Source organism: Muntiacus reevesi, chromosome 2 (assembly GCF_963930625.1).
Source record: "Muntiacus reevesi chromosome 2, mMunRee1.1, whole genome shotgun sequence".
NCBI lineage: Eukaryota > Metazoa > Chordata > Mammalia > Artiodactyla > Cervidae > Muntiacus > Muntiacus reevesi.
The window spans coordinates 23,353,978-23,376,220 of NC_089250.1; the positions used below are offsets into that span (position 1 = coordinate 23,353,978).

Here is a 22,243-nt window from a genome sequence, read left to right on the forward strand (position 1 = left end):
TACTCACAAAAGCTGAGGCATTATTCCTATTTCCATTCAGTTCCTTACATATGTGCATTTCCGGAATCCAGAGCAAAAGATCTGGGCTTGTTATAATTTATCACACATCTCCAAATAATCAATTACAATCAAGACTTAGATTCAAGAAAGGAATCACTTGAGGATTCATGTATATATCTGTCTACAGCCCACCCTCTTCTCCTTTCTGGGCAAGGTTTTCCTTCTAGGGGAGTTCACAAGGCTGGGCTTGCAGGAACCTTTCAGGGGCCTGCTGGGACGGGGACCCCCCGGAGCTCTGGGTCCTTCCTTCCCCCTTCCCTCCCCAACGGGCTTCAGGTCTCTCCACCCAGAGCCCTTCCCCTTTCACACACCTAGAAATGTCAACAAGCCAACTGGTCTGCAGTGTCCCCGATCCCTCAGATGAAACACACACAGGCACTCCCCTGTGACCACCACGAAAGGTGCTGTGTGTGCCCAGGTCTCAGCAGCTGTCCACATGCCCTCGACACTGTTCACCAGCAGCATTCAGGACGGCGGCTCCGATTCCGCCCATCCCCGAGGTCTTCTGGCCAACCTGCCCTCAGTCCGGTGACATGAAGCTCGTGCCCTCCTGCGTCCTTGTCACCTTCCCTCCTGCACTGTTTCCTGGGAGCTCAGAAGTCAAAAACCGGGAGTGCTTTTCTAGATCCGTCACTTTTTTCTTCACATCTGTATATGACAGAACCCAAGGTTTCTTTTTCTTCTTTTTTTAATAGGATTTTTTTTAAAAATTTATTTATTTATTTTTGGCTATGTTTGTCTTTGTTGCTGCACATGGACTTTCTTTGGTTGCGGCGAGCTGGGGGGCTACTCTTCGTTGCAGACCCCGAGCTCAGCAGTGCCCACCCCAGCAGCCCCCGGAAGGGTTCCAGCAAGCCCAGTCATGTGAACTCTCCTAGAAGGAAAATCTTGCCCAGAAAGGAGAAACGGGGAGGGGGTTGTAGACAGACATATGAATAAATCCTTAAGTGATTCTTTCACTGAATCTCAGTTCAGGTTTTAGGCACATGGGCTCAGCAGTTGTGGTGTACAGGCTTAGCTGCCTCGTGGCATGAGGGATCTTCCTAGACCAGGGATCGAACCCATGGCCCCTGTGTGGGCAGGCAGATTCTTAACCACTGCACCAGCAGGGAAGTCCTGTCCTCCTCGCCCCAAGTTTCTTCTTATTCTCTTGCAGGTTCTCCTCCTTCTCAGGAGGACTGATTTCTGTCTCAGTGTATTTCTGTGTAGATGCATCATCACAAGAGAAAGAGGGTGCTGGAATTTTATTTCCTCCAGAAGGACTTACAGAACTTTTTGGATACTGAGTTTTTAAAATTTTTTTACTCCTTAATTTTCTTTTCATCATCAAATATAAGTCCCTACACCATCATCTGTGCAAAATACAAGTAGTCTAATACAGTATAGTGTATGCTAAGCTGCTTCAGTCATGTCCAACTCTTTGCAGCCCTATGGATGGTAGTACCAGGTTCCTCTGTCCATGGGATTCTCCAGGCAAGAATACTGGAGTGGGTTGCCATTCCTTCTCCAGGGCATCTTCCTGACCCAGGGATTGAACCCACACCTCTTATGCCTTCTGCATCGGCAGACAGGTTCTTTACCACTAGCGCCACCTGGGACGTAGAACTGTTGCTTATTGATGTGTGCCCCACTCAATGCTACAAAGGATGGGGGGCTTGTCCATGACTTCGACTGCTGGATGCTATTTCCTGTGTTTTCAGTTGTGAGCTCCTGACAGAAGGGAAACCCAGTTCTCAGCAAACAGTGGACCCACAGGGCTTTCGTAAGTGGCTTGAGAACACACTTCAAAGCAGCACATCTGTAATGTCTCAGAAATGAGTGAGCTTTCTTTGTCACATTTCTAATAATTACTGGAAAGGAAGAGCTTCTGAAAGCATTTCAGAACTGGAGTCAAGACTAAGTTCCTTGTCACTAGGGGGAAAAAAGTCACAAGTTCTATCTGGTTCTAACATTTTATGATTTTTGAGATGGAATCTAAGAAATGAAAAGAATCTAATGAAAGAGAAGTAAATCTGGAGTCCCCTCCATTCCTTCATTCACATAAGGGACTCTAAGACTCTCCTAAGGCATGTGCATGGGGGAGGAGTGAGCAGACAACCTACTGGTGCAAGGAAAAAAAAAGACCAGAGCATCAGTTTACGGTTCTTTTTGCCTTAAAAGGAAAGAAATGCATCTTATATCGACATCAGCACCCTCATTTGGGTTTTCATGTTAGAGGGCCCTATGTTAAGCGTTTGGTTTATTTACAGTAGGATGTCATCTTTGTGGTTTTATTAAAAAAAAAAAAAAAAAAAAAAACACAAACCTTTAAGCACTGAGCTGAAGAGTGACCACAAAAATATTTTGTACAAAATAGAGGTGTTATAGTTACTTTACGGCAAAATACATAGAAGAATCTGTTTAAATTTATTGACCTATTCTATGATCACAAGTGGGCTGGCAGATTTTTCTTTATTAGTGAGGTTACTAAATCAATCCCTTCAAGGTAAAGATGAGGTTTTTAACTAGTGCAAGAAAATAGCTGCCTTTTGGAAAGAAACAAACATGCTGTGGAGAAAACATTTTGAAAAGAGATGTGTTTCTGTATCTACAGAAAACTTAGAAATACTTTCCAAACTCTCATAACATTTTCAATAAATATGAAGAGGTTTTTTATTTTTAACTCCCCCATCTTTATTAATATAAACTCTAATACCTATGAACATAGAAATTTATCAGATAGATTTTAACCAAAACTCTTGCATAGCTGGTAGATGGTTTGAAAATGAGAATCACTAGATAATAAAATTTTTCAATAATGTTTTTCATCCATTTGGATCAATAAACATTTGTAAAGTAACATTTTTTTTCTTTTTTCAGCTATTCTAAGTTTTAAAAACAAACAGCAAAATAAGTTGAATGTAGGAACAGACTTTCAAATTGCTTTACTGCAAAGTATTCACTGAGATTTTTAAAAACAATAATATAAATTCATCCATAGTACCTTCATTAAAAAAAAAAAACACAACATGTTAATGTTATTTTTAACTGGAGCAAGTTCTTATCTGTTAAAATTTATTTTATCTTTAGTGCAACCTTTTAAAACATTTGCATATTATAAAACATAAAATGATGCAGTAGTACACATATGAAATATATAAATAAAAATTCAAATATGGAGGGCATGTGCTCAGATTTTTTTCACTGATGTGATACAGAATAAAAATTTGGACACCTATTAAATATGTGGTAACCATCCCAGATTATCTTTGTTTATTCTAAGTTCACAAAAAGTAACAACTTTTAGAATCATTATTTATTTAATAATTTCTTCAATATAGTCAGTAATGCCTTTAATCAAAGGATTTCCTGAGATGGCTATCCAAAGAAAACAATCTCTTGTATCAAGGAAGTATATATATTTCATAAACAAAAATTTACAAGTTATTTCTGCCTTATCAAATTCAAGATGTAAAACTTTTTTTTCCATCCATCACACCTTAGTACATGTCTTGTTTTCCCAACCATTAAAGCATTGCAATGCATGGAGGGGGTGGGAAAATCAAGCTATAAAAAGATATAAGTAATCACAGACACAAAAAGATTAAATTCAACCCCTGGTAGGGGAACTAAGATCAAACATGCTGGGCAATGCGACTAAAAAAGTTAAAAAAAAAGAAAAGGACAGAAATGGTAGGGACCTAACAGAAGCAGAAGATATTAAGAAGAGGTGGCAAGAATACACAGAACTGTACAAAAAAGGTCTTCATGACCCAGATAACCACGATGGTGTGATCACTCACCTAGAGCCAGACATCCTGGAATGTGAAGTCAAGTAGGCCTTAGGAAGCATCCCTACGAACAAAGCTAGTGGAGGTGAACAAAGCTAGTGGAGGTGGTGGAATTCCAGTTGAGCTATTTCAAATCCTAAAAGATGAGGCTGTGAAAGTGCTGCACTCAATATGCCAGCAAATTTGGAAAACTCAGCAGCGGCCACAGGACTGGAAAAGGTCAGTTTTCATTCCAATCTCAAAGAAAGGCAATGCCAAAGAATGCTCAAACTATAGCCCAATTGCACTCATCTCACATGCTAGTAAAGTAATGCTCAAAATTCTCCAAGCCAGGTTTAAGCAATATGTGAACTGTGAACTTCCAGATGTACAAGCTGGTTTTAGAAAAGGCATAGGAACCAGAAATCAAATTGCCAACATCCGCTAGATCATCGAAAAAGCAAGAGAGTTCCAGAAAAACATCTATTTCTGCTTTATTGATTATGCCAAAGCCTTTGACTGTGTGGATCACAATAAACTGTGGAAAATTCTGACAGAGATGGGAATACCAGACCACCTGATCTGCCTCCTGAGAAGTCTGTATGCAGGTCAGGAAGCAACAGTTAGAACTGTTAGTTAGGACATGGAACAACAGACTGGTTCCAAATTGGGAAAGGAGTACGTCAAGGCTGTGTATTGTCACCCTGTTTATTTAACTTCTATGCAGAGTACATCATGAGAAACGCTGGGGTGGAAGAAGCAGAAGCTGGAATCAAGATTGTTGGGAGAAATATCAATAACCTCAGATATGCAGATGACACCATCCTTATGGCAGACAGTGAAGATGGACTAAAGAGCCTCTTGATGAAAGTGAAAGAGCAGAATGAAAAAGTTGGCTTAAAGCTCAACATTCAGAAAACTAAGATCATGGCATTCAGTCCCACCACTTCATGGCAAATAGATGGGGAAACAGTGGAAACAGTGGCAGACTTTATTTTTTGGGGCTCCAAAATCACTGCAGATAGTGATTGCAGCCATAAAACTAAAAGATGCTTACTCCTTGGAAGGAAAGTTATGACCATCCTAGACAGCATATTAAAAAACAGAGACATTACTTTGTTAACAAAGGTCCATCTAGACAAGGCTATGGTTTTTCCAGTGGTCATATATGGATGTGAGAGTTGGACTATAAGGAAAGCTGAGCGCCAAATTGATGCTTTTGAACTGTGGTGTTGGAGAAGACTCTTGAGAGTCCCTTGGACTGCAAGGAGATTCAACCAGTCTATCCTAAAGTAGATCAGTCCTGGGTGTTCACTGGAAGGATTGACGTTGAAGCTGAAACTCCAATACTTTGGCCACCTGATGCAAAGAGCTGACTCTTTTGAAAAGACCCTGATGCTGGGAAAGATTAAGGGTGGGAGAAGAGGGGGACAACAGAGGATGAGATGGTTGGATGGTGTCACCAACTCAATGGACATGAGTTGGGGTAAACTCCGGGAGCTGGTGATGGACAGGGAGGCCTGGTGTGCTCATGTGTTCATGGGGTCGCAAAGAGTCAGACACAGCTGAGCTACTGAACTGAACTGAATATTTTTAAAACTCACTGGCTACTTTCTTACTCAATATGCACTTCTCTATAGCACTTCATTCATCTCCATAAATATGTTTAACAGTTACAACATATTTCAATATGCAGATACATCTTACTTCATTTAGTCCAAGTTTCACACTAATGAATAGTCATATTATTTCCAGTTTGTGTCTTACTATGAAAGATCTTTGTCTTGTTTTTTTTTTTTTTTAAAGGAAACACAGGCTAGATGTCTTCTCAGTGTATCCAATAGTTTCAAGTAAATATTTCTAGCTTGTAAGTTGTTATTTAGGACTATTCTACCTACCATCAGAAAAGTTTTTTCTTCTTATAAATAACCAAGTTGAAATGAATTCTTAACTGGTCTTTTGCTTTGGAGATTCAGAAATGGGAATGAATTTGTTTTACAATAGTATTTTTGGCCATTCTGGCTAAGTGGAAGATAACAATTCCATTCAAAATATTACTGTGCACTAAAACTTTTTTGAACTCTTACAGAAACTTTTCACATGAGGAAACAATGTATTTTCTTTAGAACAGAAGGGGTACAAAAAAATCTATGTTCATAATTCTAAAAGTTCTCATTTTGAATTAATGAAAAATTGATATTGTTTATTTAACTGAAGTCACACTGACTAGGTTCTCATTCAACACACATCCCAAAGCCTATTCAGAATAGTCTGTGACCCCTAACACGTGAATTAAAGAGACTTCTTTAATAAGATAGAATATCTTCTGCTTTTTGTGGCAAGCATTTAATATTTTAAAATAGTAATAGGATAGAAATATTTCTCTTAGGTAATTGATCACTCAAGTTAAATATATATTACCATCTCTTATAAAAAGCCCTTAATTTTCTATTTAATTCAAGTTTTAAAAAAATTCAATTAAGGTTCAATTTTTAAACAAATGTATTCTCCAGGGGCTAATTTCAAAGCCTGCATCCATCTGAAATAGTAATTTAGGCTGCCCGAAAATTGGCAACTGTAGCTGCTACTGTCACAATAAAACACATCCACATGAAGTGGAAATCACGGTGATCTGGGTGGCTCTGGCTTTGAAGCTTTTCTTTCTTTCTAAGAGTTCTGCCTTTGTTTCTTCAGTTTTCTTCAATGTTCTCAGGAATTCTCTTTCAGTAAAAGGGAAATGTTAGTTTTTCTATTGTGTAAAAGAGTTAATTAAATAAAACAGGGAATTTTATTATGTTATGAAAATACACAGTATACTCACTCACTTCTGCTGAAAGGAAAAACTACCTCGCTTTCTGCTTTCTAAATCCCAGTTATCTAAACAGAAGGGAGCTGGACGTTCACAATTTAAACCAAGTGAAGCTTCAACCTTCCCTCTCAGGCCTGGCCAGGCGGCAGGTTGGCTGGAAGGTCAGCACAGGTGACTGATGTGTTTACATCAGATGAGGTGCGGCAGAGCAGAGCGGATGCACACAGACCCGCGCTGCGAGCCAACGACAGGACGACAGGCGGGTCTCACACACACGCGCACACACACACACACACACACACACACAGATTGCGGACTCCGGTGGACATCCATGGCACCTTCTGAACAGATGCATTTGAATCACCCATAGGTCAAGTCTGACACGAAGCAGCAAGTCTAAACAACAACAAATTCCTGACTAGGATACTTGGAGGCGAAGCATTTTGTGCGCCAATAAATGCCATTGGATTGGGTGTGGCGTGCTGCAGTCCATGGGATCGCAAAGAGTCAGACACGACTGAGTGACTGAACTGAACTGAACTGAATTGTGGTGCTGGAGAAAACTCTTGAGAGTCCGTTGGACAACAAGGAGATCAAACTAGTAAATCCTAAAGGAAATCAACCCTGAATATTCATTGAAAGGTCTGATTGTGAAGCTGAAGCTCCAATACTTTGGCCACCTGATGAGAAGAACTGACTCACTGGAAAAGACCCTGATGCTGGGAAAGATTGAGGGCAGAAGGAGAAGGGGGCAACAGAGGATGGGATCGTTGAATGGCATCATTGACTAAATGGACATGAGTTTGAGCAAACTCTGGGAGATAGTGAAGGACACGGAAACATGGTGTGCTGCAGTCCATGGGTTGCAAAGAGTCAGACACGACTTAGCAGCTGAACAACAACAACAAAACTCCTCTAAACAGAGCTTGAAATGAGTTTAAAGCATCCTCTTAAAAAGACATATGTAAAGAAAATTGTATCATTTTACTCTAGTATTTTTCTGCTCAACTTAGAAATACTCAGAGTAGGAGATGTGGGAAAGGGCTCTCACCCACATTGCTGGGACTATAAACTGGGGCAGGCTTCGCAGGAAGCACCCTGGCAAAATGGACCAAGAGTTTTAATATATTCATACCCTCTGATCAACTCCCTCAAAGGGGAATCTAAGGAGATCATCCAAATAGGAAGAAGTTTTATATAAAGAGATGTTGAATGCAGCATTATTTATGGTAGTAAAGAACTGGAACCAATGTATAGACTATTAAAACTTCATTAGGCAGTCATTAAAAATTGTCACTGTGAAGAACACAGTGATATAAGGAAATATATAGACAGTATAATCTCAAAGAGATTTTTCAAAAAGCAATAATGATTGCCTTTGGATAAAATGATCATGTTAATTCTTCACCATATTTGACAGTATTTTTCAAACAGAAGATATACTATACATACACAAATATACATACATACACACATCTCTCTTATTAGAATTTAAGTTCCACTGAAACCATCAACAACTCTAGTTCACCTAAATAGACATAAGGAAAAAAGAGTTCTATATAACACAAAATAAAAATATTCACTATGGCCTATTTACTGGATCAAATCTTTACTGACATGTTTTAAATTTGTGAATATCTGATGCTAAAATTACAAAAGAAAAGTGAATAAGTCAAACGCACATACTAGCTTATCCTAACCTGTATTCTTCATTTAAAATGTCTCTTAAATTTTCTCCTGTCCTCCTAATTTGGCTCAAGGTATTCAAGGAAAAAAAAAAGTGCCTTCTGGATTTATCATAATTGTTCTGAACCGTTCTTTCTATGCCAGAGCATTTGAACTTTTCAGCTGTGTGCAAGCAGAATCTACTTTACGAATGGGTTGAGTTTCAATGTTCCAAGCATTCATTTGGAAGGTGGCTGACTGGCTGTTTTGATGGAGAAACATATTTCAATTCCTAATGGAGTAAAAGCCTGGGGTCTTGGTTCTATGAGGGAGGGGGTCAGTTGGAAAGAAAGTTTCTTCTCAGGCTCCTGGGCACAGAAAAAAAGCTAGAGCATATTTTCTAAAAGATAAAGCTGATTAGCAGCACAGTAGAACCAGTCATTTGGGAGCATGGAAACTTCAGGAGTCAGGGCAGATTTGTGAAAGATGCATGAACACCCCAGATACCCGGGACTGTGATAGACAGTGGGGGAAATGTGGTGAGGCTGGAGGAGAATTACTCAGGAAAATTCAAGAGTAAAGAAATTGAGTTTCTGCTTATTTGGATCGGTGTCTTCAAGTTTTTTAAGACTAGGAATAACTTAGTCTGCAAGGCTTCCAACACCATCCACACCTGGTTATCCCCAGAAATGAAACAATGACAGTGATGGTGTTTGTGTTTGGGAGTAGGGGGATTCCAATCTGGGCATGCAGGCATGCAAGACAAACTGTAAGAACAAATGTTTCTATTTGTACTGTGATAGATGTATTCCTGAAAAACTTTAGATTCTGTTTACACACTAAATATAAATTTTAGGCAGGCCACTCAAAACCTGTAGAACCTTTAAAAAAATAAACTGCTAAAGCCTTTCATGCCCGTCTTCAGAAGTGCTTAATTTCTATGAAATACAGAAAGGACTTTATCTTTAAAAACTCAATTGTGATGATCACGTGATGGAAAGAATGTAAGAAACACTGAGTCTATCCAGACTAGAACCAAATGCACGAAAACTGGACAGAAACATGAAAGTCATTCTTCCAACCCCGAGGATCTGGCCACCCGCCTCAAGGAAAGAGCAAGGACCAGGGGACAGAGTGTCTCTGGCCTGCTGCCTTTGGTCATGTCAGGTATTTTTGCATCCTGTTACCTGGAGGCATTAAACAGTAATGTGCCCAAAGAACAACTGGGTACGGACCAATTTCTGCCTCAAAGGCCATCAGTCCCCATCGGCCCAACTTGTGCAAGCTAATTTGCATAATGCAAGCTTGCACCCAGCAGAAAAGCCTGAGTAATTGTGCCTTTTCTGGGGTAGATTTAAATCTGCAAAGGAAACCCTGCTTTCTTTTCTTCTGTCCAGTCTAATCACCACCTGAAGGCTTTCTCCAGGAATTCCTTAGGAATTCAACATGAAGTTCGGGATGCCTGACCTGAGAAAAGCAGGGAGGCTGCTGGCACACAGGCCACCTCTGTGTACATCAGAAGATGAGCTTTTTATGTGCAAGCAAATTACAAAAAGTGAGCCTGGCTCTGACTGCTGCAACCCTTGGCTGGGAGGGCATGAGGGCAGCAGTACTGCCCCTCCCACGTGGGCATCTCTGTGCAGGTTATGTGATGGCAGTGCCATCCAGGCCTCTCATCCTTGGGTCCATTAGTACAATACAGAATGCTTTCCTCAACGTGCAGGTGGAAACAAAAACAAAGTATGTTTTTATGATTACAAACAGCACTAAGCTCTGATTGCTAGGGTGTCCAGCAACTTGCAGGCAGGATCTGAATATAACCAAGCTCAAAAGAATCAACGCAAACAGTAAGGAATTTAAACAGGAATACATGTGAGAAAATGGAAACGAAACTGTAAAACTAGAAGATGGGAAGCATAACAGCACCCGAAGAAAGGTTCAGCAGGTCCCTAAAACAACACAGGTGCCTTATGCTCTTGTACACGCTTCTCAGACAGTAAAGAATGTGCTGCAATATAGGAGATCCCCGTTCGATCCCTGGGTCAGGAAGATCCCCTGGAGAGGGGAAAGGCAACTCACTTCAGTATTCTTGCCTGGAGAATCCCATGAAGAGAGGAGCCTCGTCCACAGGGTCGCAAACAGTTGGACATGACTTAGACTAAACAGCAGCAGCAACACCCTTCTTACTCTGCCTGTAACTGTCCTCTACAGCCTCTTTACCAGGAGAACTCCAACACAGTTTTCAAAATCTAACTCCAGGAGCACTAAGTCTCCCGGGGCAGTTTATGAAGCCTTTGTCTTCATCTGTAGCTCTGTGCACGCAACCGGGGCGAGGTGCACCCAGAAAGACTCCAAGGTTTGAGAATTGTCACTGTCCCTCCACCTAGGTGCCAAACCTGCGCCGTGGGAGACCCCATGGCCCCAGTCGGCTGCTCCGATGGTCACTAACTCTCTTCTTTGTCACTCCCCCTTTTTTTCACTGTTAAGAAGTCTGAAATTAGGTGCAGGGTGACTAAATGCCATCTGAATGGACTTGCACCTGGGGGCAAATAAGCATAGCTGCTGTGTGGGGTAGGCTTGTACAATGCAGCTGAGAAAAGACAATGTTGTTAGAGAAAAGATTCAGGAAAAGTCTTGCAAAGATTCGAGAGAAAGTGAGGAAGCAGACACTTTGGATCCTTGTCTACGTGTGGCTCTCAGGGCCCTATGGTTCCAGGAGCTACCCCATCACCCCTCCCTGTTTTTTCCTCTAGCTAAGCTGATTTGTGTGACTGTCATTTACAACCAAATAAATCTTGAAGGCAGTTTCATTAATTCACCAATTTAGCACCTTGTTTACATAATTACATGCCTATCTTTCCAGTAGGGTTATGAACCCCTTACAAGCAAAAAACCTGTCCTTTTCATACTTCTTCCTCTAAGGCCTTAAAGAAAACACCTCAAAAGAAAAAAAAAAAGTACCCTAGACCAATTACAGGTTATTAGTAGAAGAACTTTAGATATTAAAATGACACTTTTTACAAAATGGAGTACATATTAGTTAAAACTAGACCATGAAACCACATCTCCTAGTTTGTGGAGGTAGAATTTATTTAGATTGAAGATGTCAAATGCTGAATTATCTGTCAAATGCTGGATTTACCTATAAACTGTAAAGGTTTATGTAAACATCAAAATTGCAAATATAATCATTTCTACAAAAGAGCAATCTCGGTGCAGATGATATGGATTCTTTTTGGCTAATAGCCCAAAAGGTAACCATTAATGTAATGGTGCATGAATGAGAGAGAATGATTTAGGTACCCAAACTAGAAAACCCGGGGTCACCCTCAGCGCCTTCCTATCCATTCCCTCATGCAATTACCAAATCCAGCCAAGTCAACCTCCCAAACATCTCTGAAGACACCCTCTCTCGGCCACCAGGGAACTGCCCTGGTTCAGACTCTGGTTGCCCCGTACCTGGAGGACAGCACTGACTTTCCCAGGGTCTCCTCTGGTGGCACTGAGTTCCTCGCTGCCTGACCCCGGGGGTGGACAGAGCAGCACCGAGCACCCTGGGGTCTCTGACTTCACCCTCGCTTGTATCCTGTCCTTCCCTCTCTTCAGAAACTTTGATGCTGATTTCCATATCTGCTGATAAGGTAGAACTATCTGCCACTGAAAACAACTAAACATCCTGAATAAAATATATTTTTAAAACACCTTCTTAAAGGCATCAAAGTGCTGAGGAGGCAGGAGTTATCTTGCCAAAATTTGAGTGAACATGGGATGCGAGAGCTGTCAGCCCCCATGGGAGCCACTGCACTCTGAAGGCTTTGATGGTCCCATGGGTGAAGAGAAACAGAAGTCAGCGCCTAGAGCCCCCCAAAGTGGGGATCTAACAGGAAACCCTCTCTCCATAAGGCCAGGATCCAAAAGGGTTACAGCCTCAGGGGAAAGGTGATCCCACAATAAACCATTCTACCCCCATGGGACTACAGCCCAAGCATATATCACCAGCAAGTCCAAAAAATCCCAACCTCTGAGTTTAGTTTAAAATGGCCTTGGTCCGGAGTGCTCCTAGCCACCTGGCAACAAGAAACGATCCTCATTAGAGGGACACACTTTCACCCTAAGACTCAAAAATCCTCCCCAAATGTTGTCCACAGGAAACGAGCAGCTCATGGTGACAATTACCAAGCAAACATGGGAAGCGGGCACCATGACGAAGAACCAGTAGAAATGTAACACTGTAGAAAGATACCCAGGAAGATCCGAGGCACTGGGATCATCACTGATTCCACAACGTTTGTAGAGTCTTCAGTTTCACATACGGATGGCATGCTTCTGAATGCAAGATCTTTTAGAGGCACACCAGAAGACATTAACAAAATAGCCCCCAAGCTTTTTGGGACCAGGGATTGGTTTCGTCGAAGACAATTTTTTCCATGAGGTGAGGCAGGATGGGGGGGCAAGGGGGTGGTTTCAGGATGATTCAAGCATATTACATTTATTGTGCACTTTATTTCTATTATTATTATATTAGCTCCATCTCAGATCATCAGGCATTATTAACGATCCTGGAGGCTGGGGACTCCTGCATGAACAGACTCCCACCACATGGGTTAGACCAGACATGACCCTGCAGTGCACTCTTTTACACACCAGGGTCTCAGTCTTCAACACAGTTGACTTGGTGACGTTCTGGGAGAGAGGCTGTTGACTCGGAACCTTCTCCACCATATTCACAAGGCAAAGTTCTCCCTGGTGGCTGTGGACACAGGCTCCTTGATTTGTCATCAGCTTGTGGTTACCCCACACCTCTTATCACCAGCTTGCAGGCAGGCCTCCCCCACTCCCCCAGGCATTGCTCAACCCACTCAGCAAACTGCTCTAAACACTCTGCTCAATCCTAGCAAAAATGGAACTTGTGTGCTGATGAAAATCCAAAGCGGAAGGGCTTCTGATACCTCTGTGGAGCACTCAGTGACTCCACTCTTCATTCCACAGTACTTACTGGGTGCCTACTACATATGAGCACCGTTCTGGATGCGGGGAGGCAGCAGTGACAAGACCAAGTCTCAGCTGTTGGAGAACTGATGTTAACAGCTTCACAGTCCAGTTGGGGGAGAGAAATAATAAACATGTAAACAACTCCATTTCCCCTAGTGTCAAGTGTCACGGAGAGACTAAGAGCCATGTGAGAGCAGAGACTTCTCTAGATGAGGTCACAGAGGCCCTAGACAAAGTCAAGCCTTTAGCTGAGAAAGTAAAATGAGGAGCAGGGGCCTGCCATTCAGAGACCCAAGGAAAAACATTCCAGACGAAGAAGAAACACAGTGTGGAAGCTGAGGGGGGTGGGGGTGGGCTGCTCTGAGCTTGGTTTATTTACGGAAAGAAAAAGACCAGTGTGGCTAGAAGGGAGAAGGCATAGGGGAAAGCTGGGGCAAGGCGGGTAAGACCTCCAAGCCACTTGAAAAGTGTTCAGTTTTCTTTTCCTCTTCAAGTTTGTTTTTATTTTTTATTGAAGTATAACTGCTTTATAATGTTTTGTAAGTTTCAGGTATACAGCTAAGTGATCCAGTTAAATGTGCATAGGGCGGCCTCTGGAAGGTTTTCAGTGAAGAAGTGACAGGACATCGTTGATGTCTCAGAAAGATGAGTGACCTGCCACCGCTGCTGAGAACTGGATTGAGACAGGGCAGCGTGACCACAGGCAGACCTGAAGCCTCCTGTGTGTTCTAGAGGAAGAGGATTCATCTGGGGAGAGGGAAGTGTGCAGAGTCAGGACTCGGAGATGGGAGTCGAGAGGGAGGGGTGAGGCAGAGAGAAGGATCGAGGTTGGTTCCTGGGTTTGGGGCTTGAGCACTTGGGTAGATGGTGTCTATTGACTGAGACGAGGAAGAAACTGGATCAGGGCAGGTAGGACAGGGCAGGGGGAGGAAACCAAGGGTCCTGGTGGGGACGCATCTGAAGTGCCCATTAGGTATCCAAGTGAAGACATCGAATAAGACACTGAATATGGAGCTGGCAGGGAGGTCAGAAGGGAAGATACACACTTCTCAGTTATCAGCATGGGAAGTCACAGGACTAAATAAGGTCATACAGATGAAACACATTCTGAAGATCTAGAAGCAGACACTGAACAGAGTCCTGGGGCATCTCAACATGGAGAGACTGAGGGGGAAAGGTGCCCATGAGGCACCTAAGGAGTGAAGGAAAACAAGAAAAAAAAAATGATGGTGCCAAGAAGGGGCGCCCCAGAGTAGGGAGCATTGTGCAATACAAAGTGAGACAACGATGGCCAAAAAAAAAAGTCTTTCTCCAACTCAGTGGCCACCACCCATAGGTGGCTCTGGAGCACTTGATAGGGAAACCTGTTTTAAAACTTCCTATAAGATTTTTCATGAATAAATTTTTCATATGCTCTCTTCTTAGATGCTTCGAATATAAGTAATGACTTTCTTTCTATAAAAGAAAAATTGTTTTCCACCTTATGAATAGCCAATACCTAGTCAAAGCCTTTAAGGCTAAAGAAGGAAAGAAAAGATCACTTAAGAGGGCAAGAAATTAGTAAGTTCTGGCCCCGACCCAGCAGCACATCTCCATGGTGGTGAAGTGTATAGGGCTGAATCCCACCACCTCCTAGCACTATGATCTCAGCAGGGAATTCATTCACACTTGCCTGTTCCCACCATGTACGATTCTTCCCACCTGCTGCATGCTCTCCTGGCTTCCCACCCCCCAGCACCCTCAACTTACTATTGGAATGGTTCTTAACTGGGTTCTCCAAACCCCTGGAGTGGTCCATGGATAGAATTCAGCAGATCTGTGAAGGGTAGGATGTACCCTATCCATTTTCATTCGTTTGTTCAAAAACATTATTCTGAGAAGGGATCCACAGCCTTCATTTGACTGCTATGGTTGGGGGTGGGGGTGGGGGGTGGGGCGGTCCATGGCACACACACACACACATACACACACACACACACACACACACAAACCGAAATGTGAATAAAAGTATATATGGGGAAAGAAGCTAGGAGGCAGTTTTTAAATGTCCTCAGATGATTCAAACATACAACAAATTTTTGAGAGGCACTTGTCTAATGCTGATTAATATGCTACCGGCCTAATGGCATTTGAATTTGTTCATTTTTAAGGTACAATTACTGAATTCTTATCATGTGCCAATTAGAGTGTTCGGTTTCAAATACATTATCTTACTTGACCCCAAATAATCCTGTAAGATAGCCATCATCATCTCCATTGTAAGAATGAGTAAACTGAGGCTCAAGTAGAGAAATCATCAACCTGCTCAAATAGCCCATCAATGATGGAGGCAGGATTTGAACCTAATCTGTCTGAGCACAAGACATTTGGCCAAATTGTCTCAATTCCCTTAAATTCCAAAATTTGTACTTCCAAAGGTATGTTGGCAGAATTAACTACTCTGGTTGACCACATTTTCTAATCAACATAAGGTAGGTTTTGTTTATTACAATTCTTGCTGTAGCAAAAACGCAGCAGACAATCCTGTCATAGAAAGAGGAGATCACTGTCTTGCCAAGAGCATCATTCTGAATACTCAAGTTCACTCTAAGGTAGTCAATAAATGGAGAAGAAAATGTATTCTGTTCTCAGGATATAATCCCAAGTTTTAGCGGTATAAAAATATTTCCCTAGTAATACATTTGCATGTATGTGCCTGGTATTATTCTTTTCTCTATAAAGTAAAGGGAAGGGGGAAAAACAATTGTCTGAGACTAGTTCTTCACTGAATGGTTATTTGGGTTCCATTCACTGGGTTTCATCTATTGTCTAACTTGTTACGGTTTTCATTTAATTGCCTCATTCCATTCAATTTAGTCAACATTTCACAGTTATTCACTTCACTTTTAAACAGCAGTTTCCTTCTTTTATCTTTTTTGGTGCCCAAATAGAAACCCATGAACCTAAAAGGCATCACTATTTCTCCAATATCATTGCAAGTCTAGGATCTTGATGAGAACATAACAAAGGCTACAGTGCTCAGCTCAGAAAACGGCGTATTTGCCAAAACACACAAAACATGGTGCCTGGGCTCCGAGACAATCCCTCAGCTCTAGTGCTGGGATGGACAGCTGCCTGATGCTGCCTGCCCGTTCTTTGGGGAACTGTGCTTCCTCAACCCCAATGAGCAAGAGCTGTCACCTTTTCACAACTGCTCGATCCAAGAAATGCCACAACCGACGGAAGCTGGACCAGTCAGAATCCTTCCATGGGATTTTTATTGACAGAATCAGAGAGAGAAAACCCCTTTGCGGGGAGGGGAAGATTACAAACAGTGAGATTCCAGAAGCATTAGTTCTCTGCTCATGGAGGAAACCTGACAGCTATGAGCAAGAACAAAACCAAAACAGACAGAAAAGTCCCAAGAGTACCCAAGTACTGGCTCCAATTATTCACAATGCCCAGCCTAGCCCTGCTTTCCTGGTTTTACCAATTCATCCTTCCACTGTGATTTCCAAAACCCTTCTAATATTTCAGAATTTGGCCTGTTTTCATCCACATTTCCATGGCTTGCAACCAAAAAAAAAAAAAAAAAGAAAAAAAGGAAAAAAAATCCAAACATTAATATTGATGTTGATTACTTCTAAACACTGCACTTGTTTTAAGCAAGTTTTACATCCTCTAAACTTTTTCTATCCAAAAGGTCTTCCTGGAGATATTTAAATGGCTTTTAAATACTCATTTCTAAAAAGCTATTTCACTCTCATAAAAATCTTTTAGAATACCTATTTAAAACAAGCCCTGGCTCCTATCATTCTATATGTTCCACACACTATTAAAAATATTGTAAGAAGCTAACTGCCTGATCATTTTTAGTTTAATTCCAAATGTAACAAGACAAAATTGCCTTCTTAAGTCATCTTTTCCTTTATGTATTCAATTATATTCTCCACTTAAAATACTTAAAATAAAAATTGGCAGTGGTCCATTCACTGATGGGTATTCTAAGTCAGAAAGCAGTAACATATCAAATTAACCACATAAAGTCAAGCTTATTCTTGTCACTGAGAATTAGCACCACAATGGACTTGAAATTTTCCACCTTAATTTCAAGTTTCTACATTTCGATCAAATAGACTTGGACATAACAGACTGCAATGCAGTCCAGCTACAATCAATCCCACAAACTCTTAGTTCACACATCTCTTGCCATCACCACAAATTTCCTAGCCTCTAGCCATGGCCTTGAAAATTCCCTGACAGTGGTTGCATTTGCAAGGTTATAATAGTCATGTAACTATTGTTATGTATTATTACTCTTTCTATAATAGTCCAACTCCATCATTATTCTTTCGTCATGTATTATTACTCTTTCTAGTCTGGGGACCCTAACTCAATGCTAGGAACCTAACTGACTGTAAAAGTAGTTGAATCTTGAAGTTAGGGGGAAAAGTTGGAAATCATCCAGTTCAACAACCTTACTTCACAGAACAAATATCTATGCAAAAATAGTTAATAGGCCCAAGGTCAACAGAGTTAGAAAAAGAATGGGAACACAGATCCAATGAGCATTTTACTGTTGTATGTAGATGATTCCCAACATTATAAGATGCCTACAATGTAGATTCTCAATGTAGCAGATGACTACAGAGTAGTAGTTTCCCCTTTAGTGCTCCAAATACAAATTGTAAAAGCAAGAAATTGCAATCTTCTTGACATCTTTTCCCACTAATTTTGATCACATTATAAATGTACAGAAGGGGACTTCCCTGGTGGTGCAGCGGATGAGAAACCGCCTGCCAATGCAGGGGACATGGGTTTGACCGCTAGTCCGGGAAGGTTCCAGATGCCAGGAGCAACTAAACCCATGCACCACAACTACTAAGCCAGTGCTCTAGGGCGTACAAGCTGGAACTAATGAGCCCGAGTGCCTCGAGCCTGCGCTCTGTGAGATGAGAAGCCACTACAATGAGCAGCCCACTTATGCCCAATGAAGAGTAACTCCCACTCAACGCAACTAGAGAAAGCCCGCACAAAGCAATGAAGACTCAGCACAGCCAAAAATAAAATAAAATAAATGAATAAAATTATTTAAAAAAAAGAAGAAATATAGAGAAGGACTGATTTGAATGATCTCTTCCTGCTCCGCTAGGCTTTCCCAAAAGTCTCCATTCATACACAATACAACTGACAAATTTATTCTCATGCTATACTGTAAACTTTGGTGCACACAAGGTCATATGAAAACATTTATCTAAGACTCTGTTACCTAAAATGAAATCAACCAGAAACACATGGCATCTGAGTGCTTAGATTTCATCTTTATATACACTTCCTTTCTTTAAAAAAAAAAAAAAAGAAAAGAAACATTTTTAAAAAGAAGGCTGTGAAATAGACCTTTCTTATGTCAACTCAGAGCCCTCAAAAAAAAAAAAAAAGATATCTGAACAAAAACACAAGGAGCATTTTTAGCAGTCTTTTGCACAGAAACTACCACAATATGCCTGATGATATATATTTGTTGAATGAATAACATGGTTATATTTCATACTATGGAAACTTGACTTGTCTGGATGACTACACTTAGACTTGCAAACTTTCTTGAAAGCAAAAGAAAATGCACTATCTACAAATCACACATTATTTTTACAAGCTTTACATAGTTTCAAAACATTTCCAATTAGCAAGAAATTCTAAAACAAATGTAGCAATTCAAAAATACAAAGTACCAACAGAAGTGGTTACAGTAACACACACACAATTACAAGGTTCCTAAAGTAAACTGGAGTTCGACTAAATTCCCAGAGAACAGGCTCTTTCAGAGGCATGTTATCGCTAATAGTATAGTAAGTTAAACCATCAGACACAAACACTCTCCTGATCAAAACACCAGCACTTCAAAGGAGATAAAAGCATCCATACATACAGAACTTTTTTTTAAAAAAAAGCAACTAACAACTACATAATTTTAAAAAGCTTAACAAATTTAAAACAACTCTGAACTGTACATGTATTACATAGGAAAAATAACACTTTATTTACTGTAATAAAATGGGGGGGGGGAGGAGGATGTCGTAGTGTCTGCTGTTGCAAAAGCCGGCTAAAGAAGTTGTCAGGAAGTTAAAATGAACTTCAGTGAATCAGGCATTAGGCTTGATAGAAATAATCATGTCTCAACCTTCTTAAAAACAGTCACTCTTTGCAAACACAATCAATCAATTCTAATACAGTTTCACCTTGTCCCCAGCTCAGCTAGGGGAAGAAAAATACAAATACGATGTTTTTGAACCACTTCAACCAAGTTCATTACATTGAGAATGTTCTTTTAAAAGGCCAGCATGGTTTTCCGTCATTTCTATTATGGTGTAAACGGCCCATAGACATCCATCGAAATCAAAAGTACGGAAGACAAGCTTACATACACTTATCCCCAGACGCCGATTGACTGCAGTGGGGAGGTCATGGTCAAAATTCACGGGCTCATTTAAACTTTCACGGCTCAGCCAACAGCGCCTATCGGGTTTCTGGATCCTAAGGTGATTAAAACTGCAAGAGTTTCTCGCTGTTAAGATCAGCAGGAGGTTATTTGGGACCCTCAGACCGCAGTCCGCATAGCCCGCAGCCGCGCATCTTCAGCACCTTGGCTTGTGTGCTAGGCTAACCTTTCCAAGCCAACCTTCCCAGGCCGTCTCCTCCAGTTTTTGAAATAAACCTCCCAAACGGGTGCGATCAACTCAAGACCGCCTTCCACCGCGCCCGCCGAGACCCTTCTCCTGCGGTCATCCCCAGGTCGCCCTTCCGCAGGCGGCGACTTCGGCCTGGCTCCCCAAAGTGGGGCAGGAGATGTGAGGAGCAAGACGCCCCGCCAAGCAGCTCTTCAGCAGGCACAGCGGCAGGGCGAGACAGGAGGGGAGTAGGGAAAGATGCTAAACGCCAGTGCCATATTTACATTGCCGTTTTCTTTGCCAGAAAGATTCCTTGTCTCCAACAATATCTCCTTTAAAGGGGGGCGGGGGAGGGGGGAAGGACCTAAGCACTAAGCCGCTGCCCAAAGCTCCGCGATCTCCAGTATTCTCGCCCCCGTCCCTCGCGCTGGGAGGATCCAGACACTCCCAGCCTCGGACAGGTACACCAGCCCGACAGCGGAGAACCGGGCCGCCCCCGCAGAGGAAGGGATCGCCTGCACCCTGGCCCCAACAGCCCCCGCCGCCGGGGGTGACAGCCCCGGCGGAGTCGTGCCTCGCACAAACTTCCCAGTTCCCGGGCTGCGGGGACAGATCGGTCGGAGAGCGGACGGACGGAGCGATACCGGTACTCGCCGCAGAGCTCAAATGCAAATTGGACCCTCGCGTCCCGCATCCGGCCCTAGGGTCCCAAGGGGATCCCGGAGGCGCGCCCGGGCGGCCCCGAGGGGCGGACGCGAAGCGCGCGGGGCTGGGGGCACCCAAGCGCCGCGGCGAACGGGCAGCCCCGGAGGGCTAGTAGCCGGAGGGCCGGGGCCCGGCTCGGGCTCCCCGCCCCGCAGCAGCTGCAGCGAGAGGAGGAGGGGAGCGAGGAGGAAGAGGAGGAGGAAAGGGACTGCGCGCCGCAGCCCGAGCCCTTACCGAGTGGTTTACCCCCCACATCAGGACGCTGAGCAGCGGATCGCTGGCCCGAAAGAGCTTCACTTTCTGCGCGACGAAGTGCTTCTTCTTGGTCTTGGTCTTGCTCGCCAGGACGGAGGACCCCAGGTTGCTGGGGGTCGCCATGGCCGCCGCCTCTGTCCCCTCCACCGCCGCGCTCCCGAGGCCGGGGACCCGCCCTCTCTACACGCCGGCCCGGGGAGGCAGCCGCATCCCCCTCGGCGGCGGCCCCGGCGCGCCGTGTCCCCGCTCCGCCCGCCGGTGCGCTCGTCCCGCTCAGCCCGCGGTGCCCGCTCGGCCCGGCTGGCGAAGAAGGCTGCGCTCGGCTCGCGCCCCGGCTCGGCTCCCGCGCCCGCCCGCCCGCGGCTCGGCGCTCAGCCCGCGGCTGGACCAGGCGCGCCGCGAGCGGCTTCCGCGTTGGGCGCCGGCGTCATGACGCAGGGGGCGGGTGCGCGGGCAGCAGCTGCGGCGCCGCCAGGCGGGGCGCGGCCGCGGGACCGTTAAGCTGCGCCCTCGCGCTCCGGCTCGGCAGCAGCTGCCCGGCAGCCCCGGGAGTGCAGGCGAGCTCGGGGCGGTAGCTCCCCGCGGGCCGAGGAGGCCGCGGGGTGGGCGTGCGACGCGGGAAGCGTCAGGACTCCCGCTCGGAGTCCTGGAGAAAAGGGGGAAGGGTGGGGAGAGTGGGGAGGTCAGAGGACAAGAGCACCCCAGAGGCGGTGGTCAGGCGAAGAAATGAGGCTCCATGCAGCGCCGCTGACCCGTGCTGAGAATGGGGAAAGCTAGTGAGACCTGGAACGCTGTGGAGACTGGGGCTTCCCTAGCACCGAGGGAGAGAGCACAGCGTTGGCCGCCTCCCAAAGTGGCCCTGCAGTGACCTTATTGATCCTCCTGTGCGTTTACCCATCGGGTCTTTTGGACCCCGACTTGGGCCTTCCCACAAGCCTGCAGAAGTGGGACTGCTGTCTAAGCTGCTGCGCTGTCATTCCCACCACCACTAACACCCTCTCTTAGACAGGACCCAGCATTCCTCATCCAGAGCCCTGAGTTTGACCAGGAGAATCACACCCTGAATTTCACCTTCTACCTCAAATCCTCTGCAGTGTTTCCTATACCCCTTCCTTTTATCCATTCCACTCATTCAAAAAACTGAGATCATGGCATCCGGCCCCATCACTTCATGGCAAATAGGTGGGGAAACAATGGAAACAGTGACGGACTTTACTTTCTTGGGCTCCAAAATCACTGCAGATGGTGACTGCAGCCATGAAATTAAAAGACACTTGCTCCTTGGATGAAAGGCTAGGACCAACCTGGACGGCATATTAAAAAGCAGAGACATTACTTTTCCGAAAAAGGTCTGTCTAGTCAAA

General features: G+C 43.7%; 1 protein-coding gene across 1 annotated transcript in view; it reads right to left on the minus strand.

The window, feature by feature from the left end:
• Nucleotides 1–21,254, minus strand: part of PIP4K2A (phosphatidylinositol-5-phosphate 4-kinase type 2 alpha) — a 179,371-nt gene extending 158,117 nt beyond the window's left edge. The window contains exon 1 of the mRNA XM_065921087.1: nt 20,859–21,254. Within this exon, the coding sequence (XP_065777159.1) occupies nt 20,859–21,002 (144 nt within the window). The 5' untranslated portion in view covers nt 21,003–21,254. The remainder of the gene's footprint in view (nt 1–20,858) is intronic.
• Nucleotides 21,255–22,243: the final 989 nt, after the last annotated feature.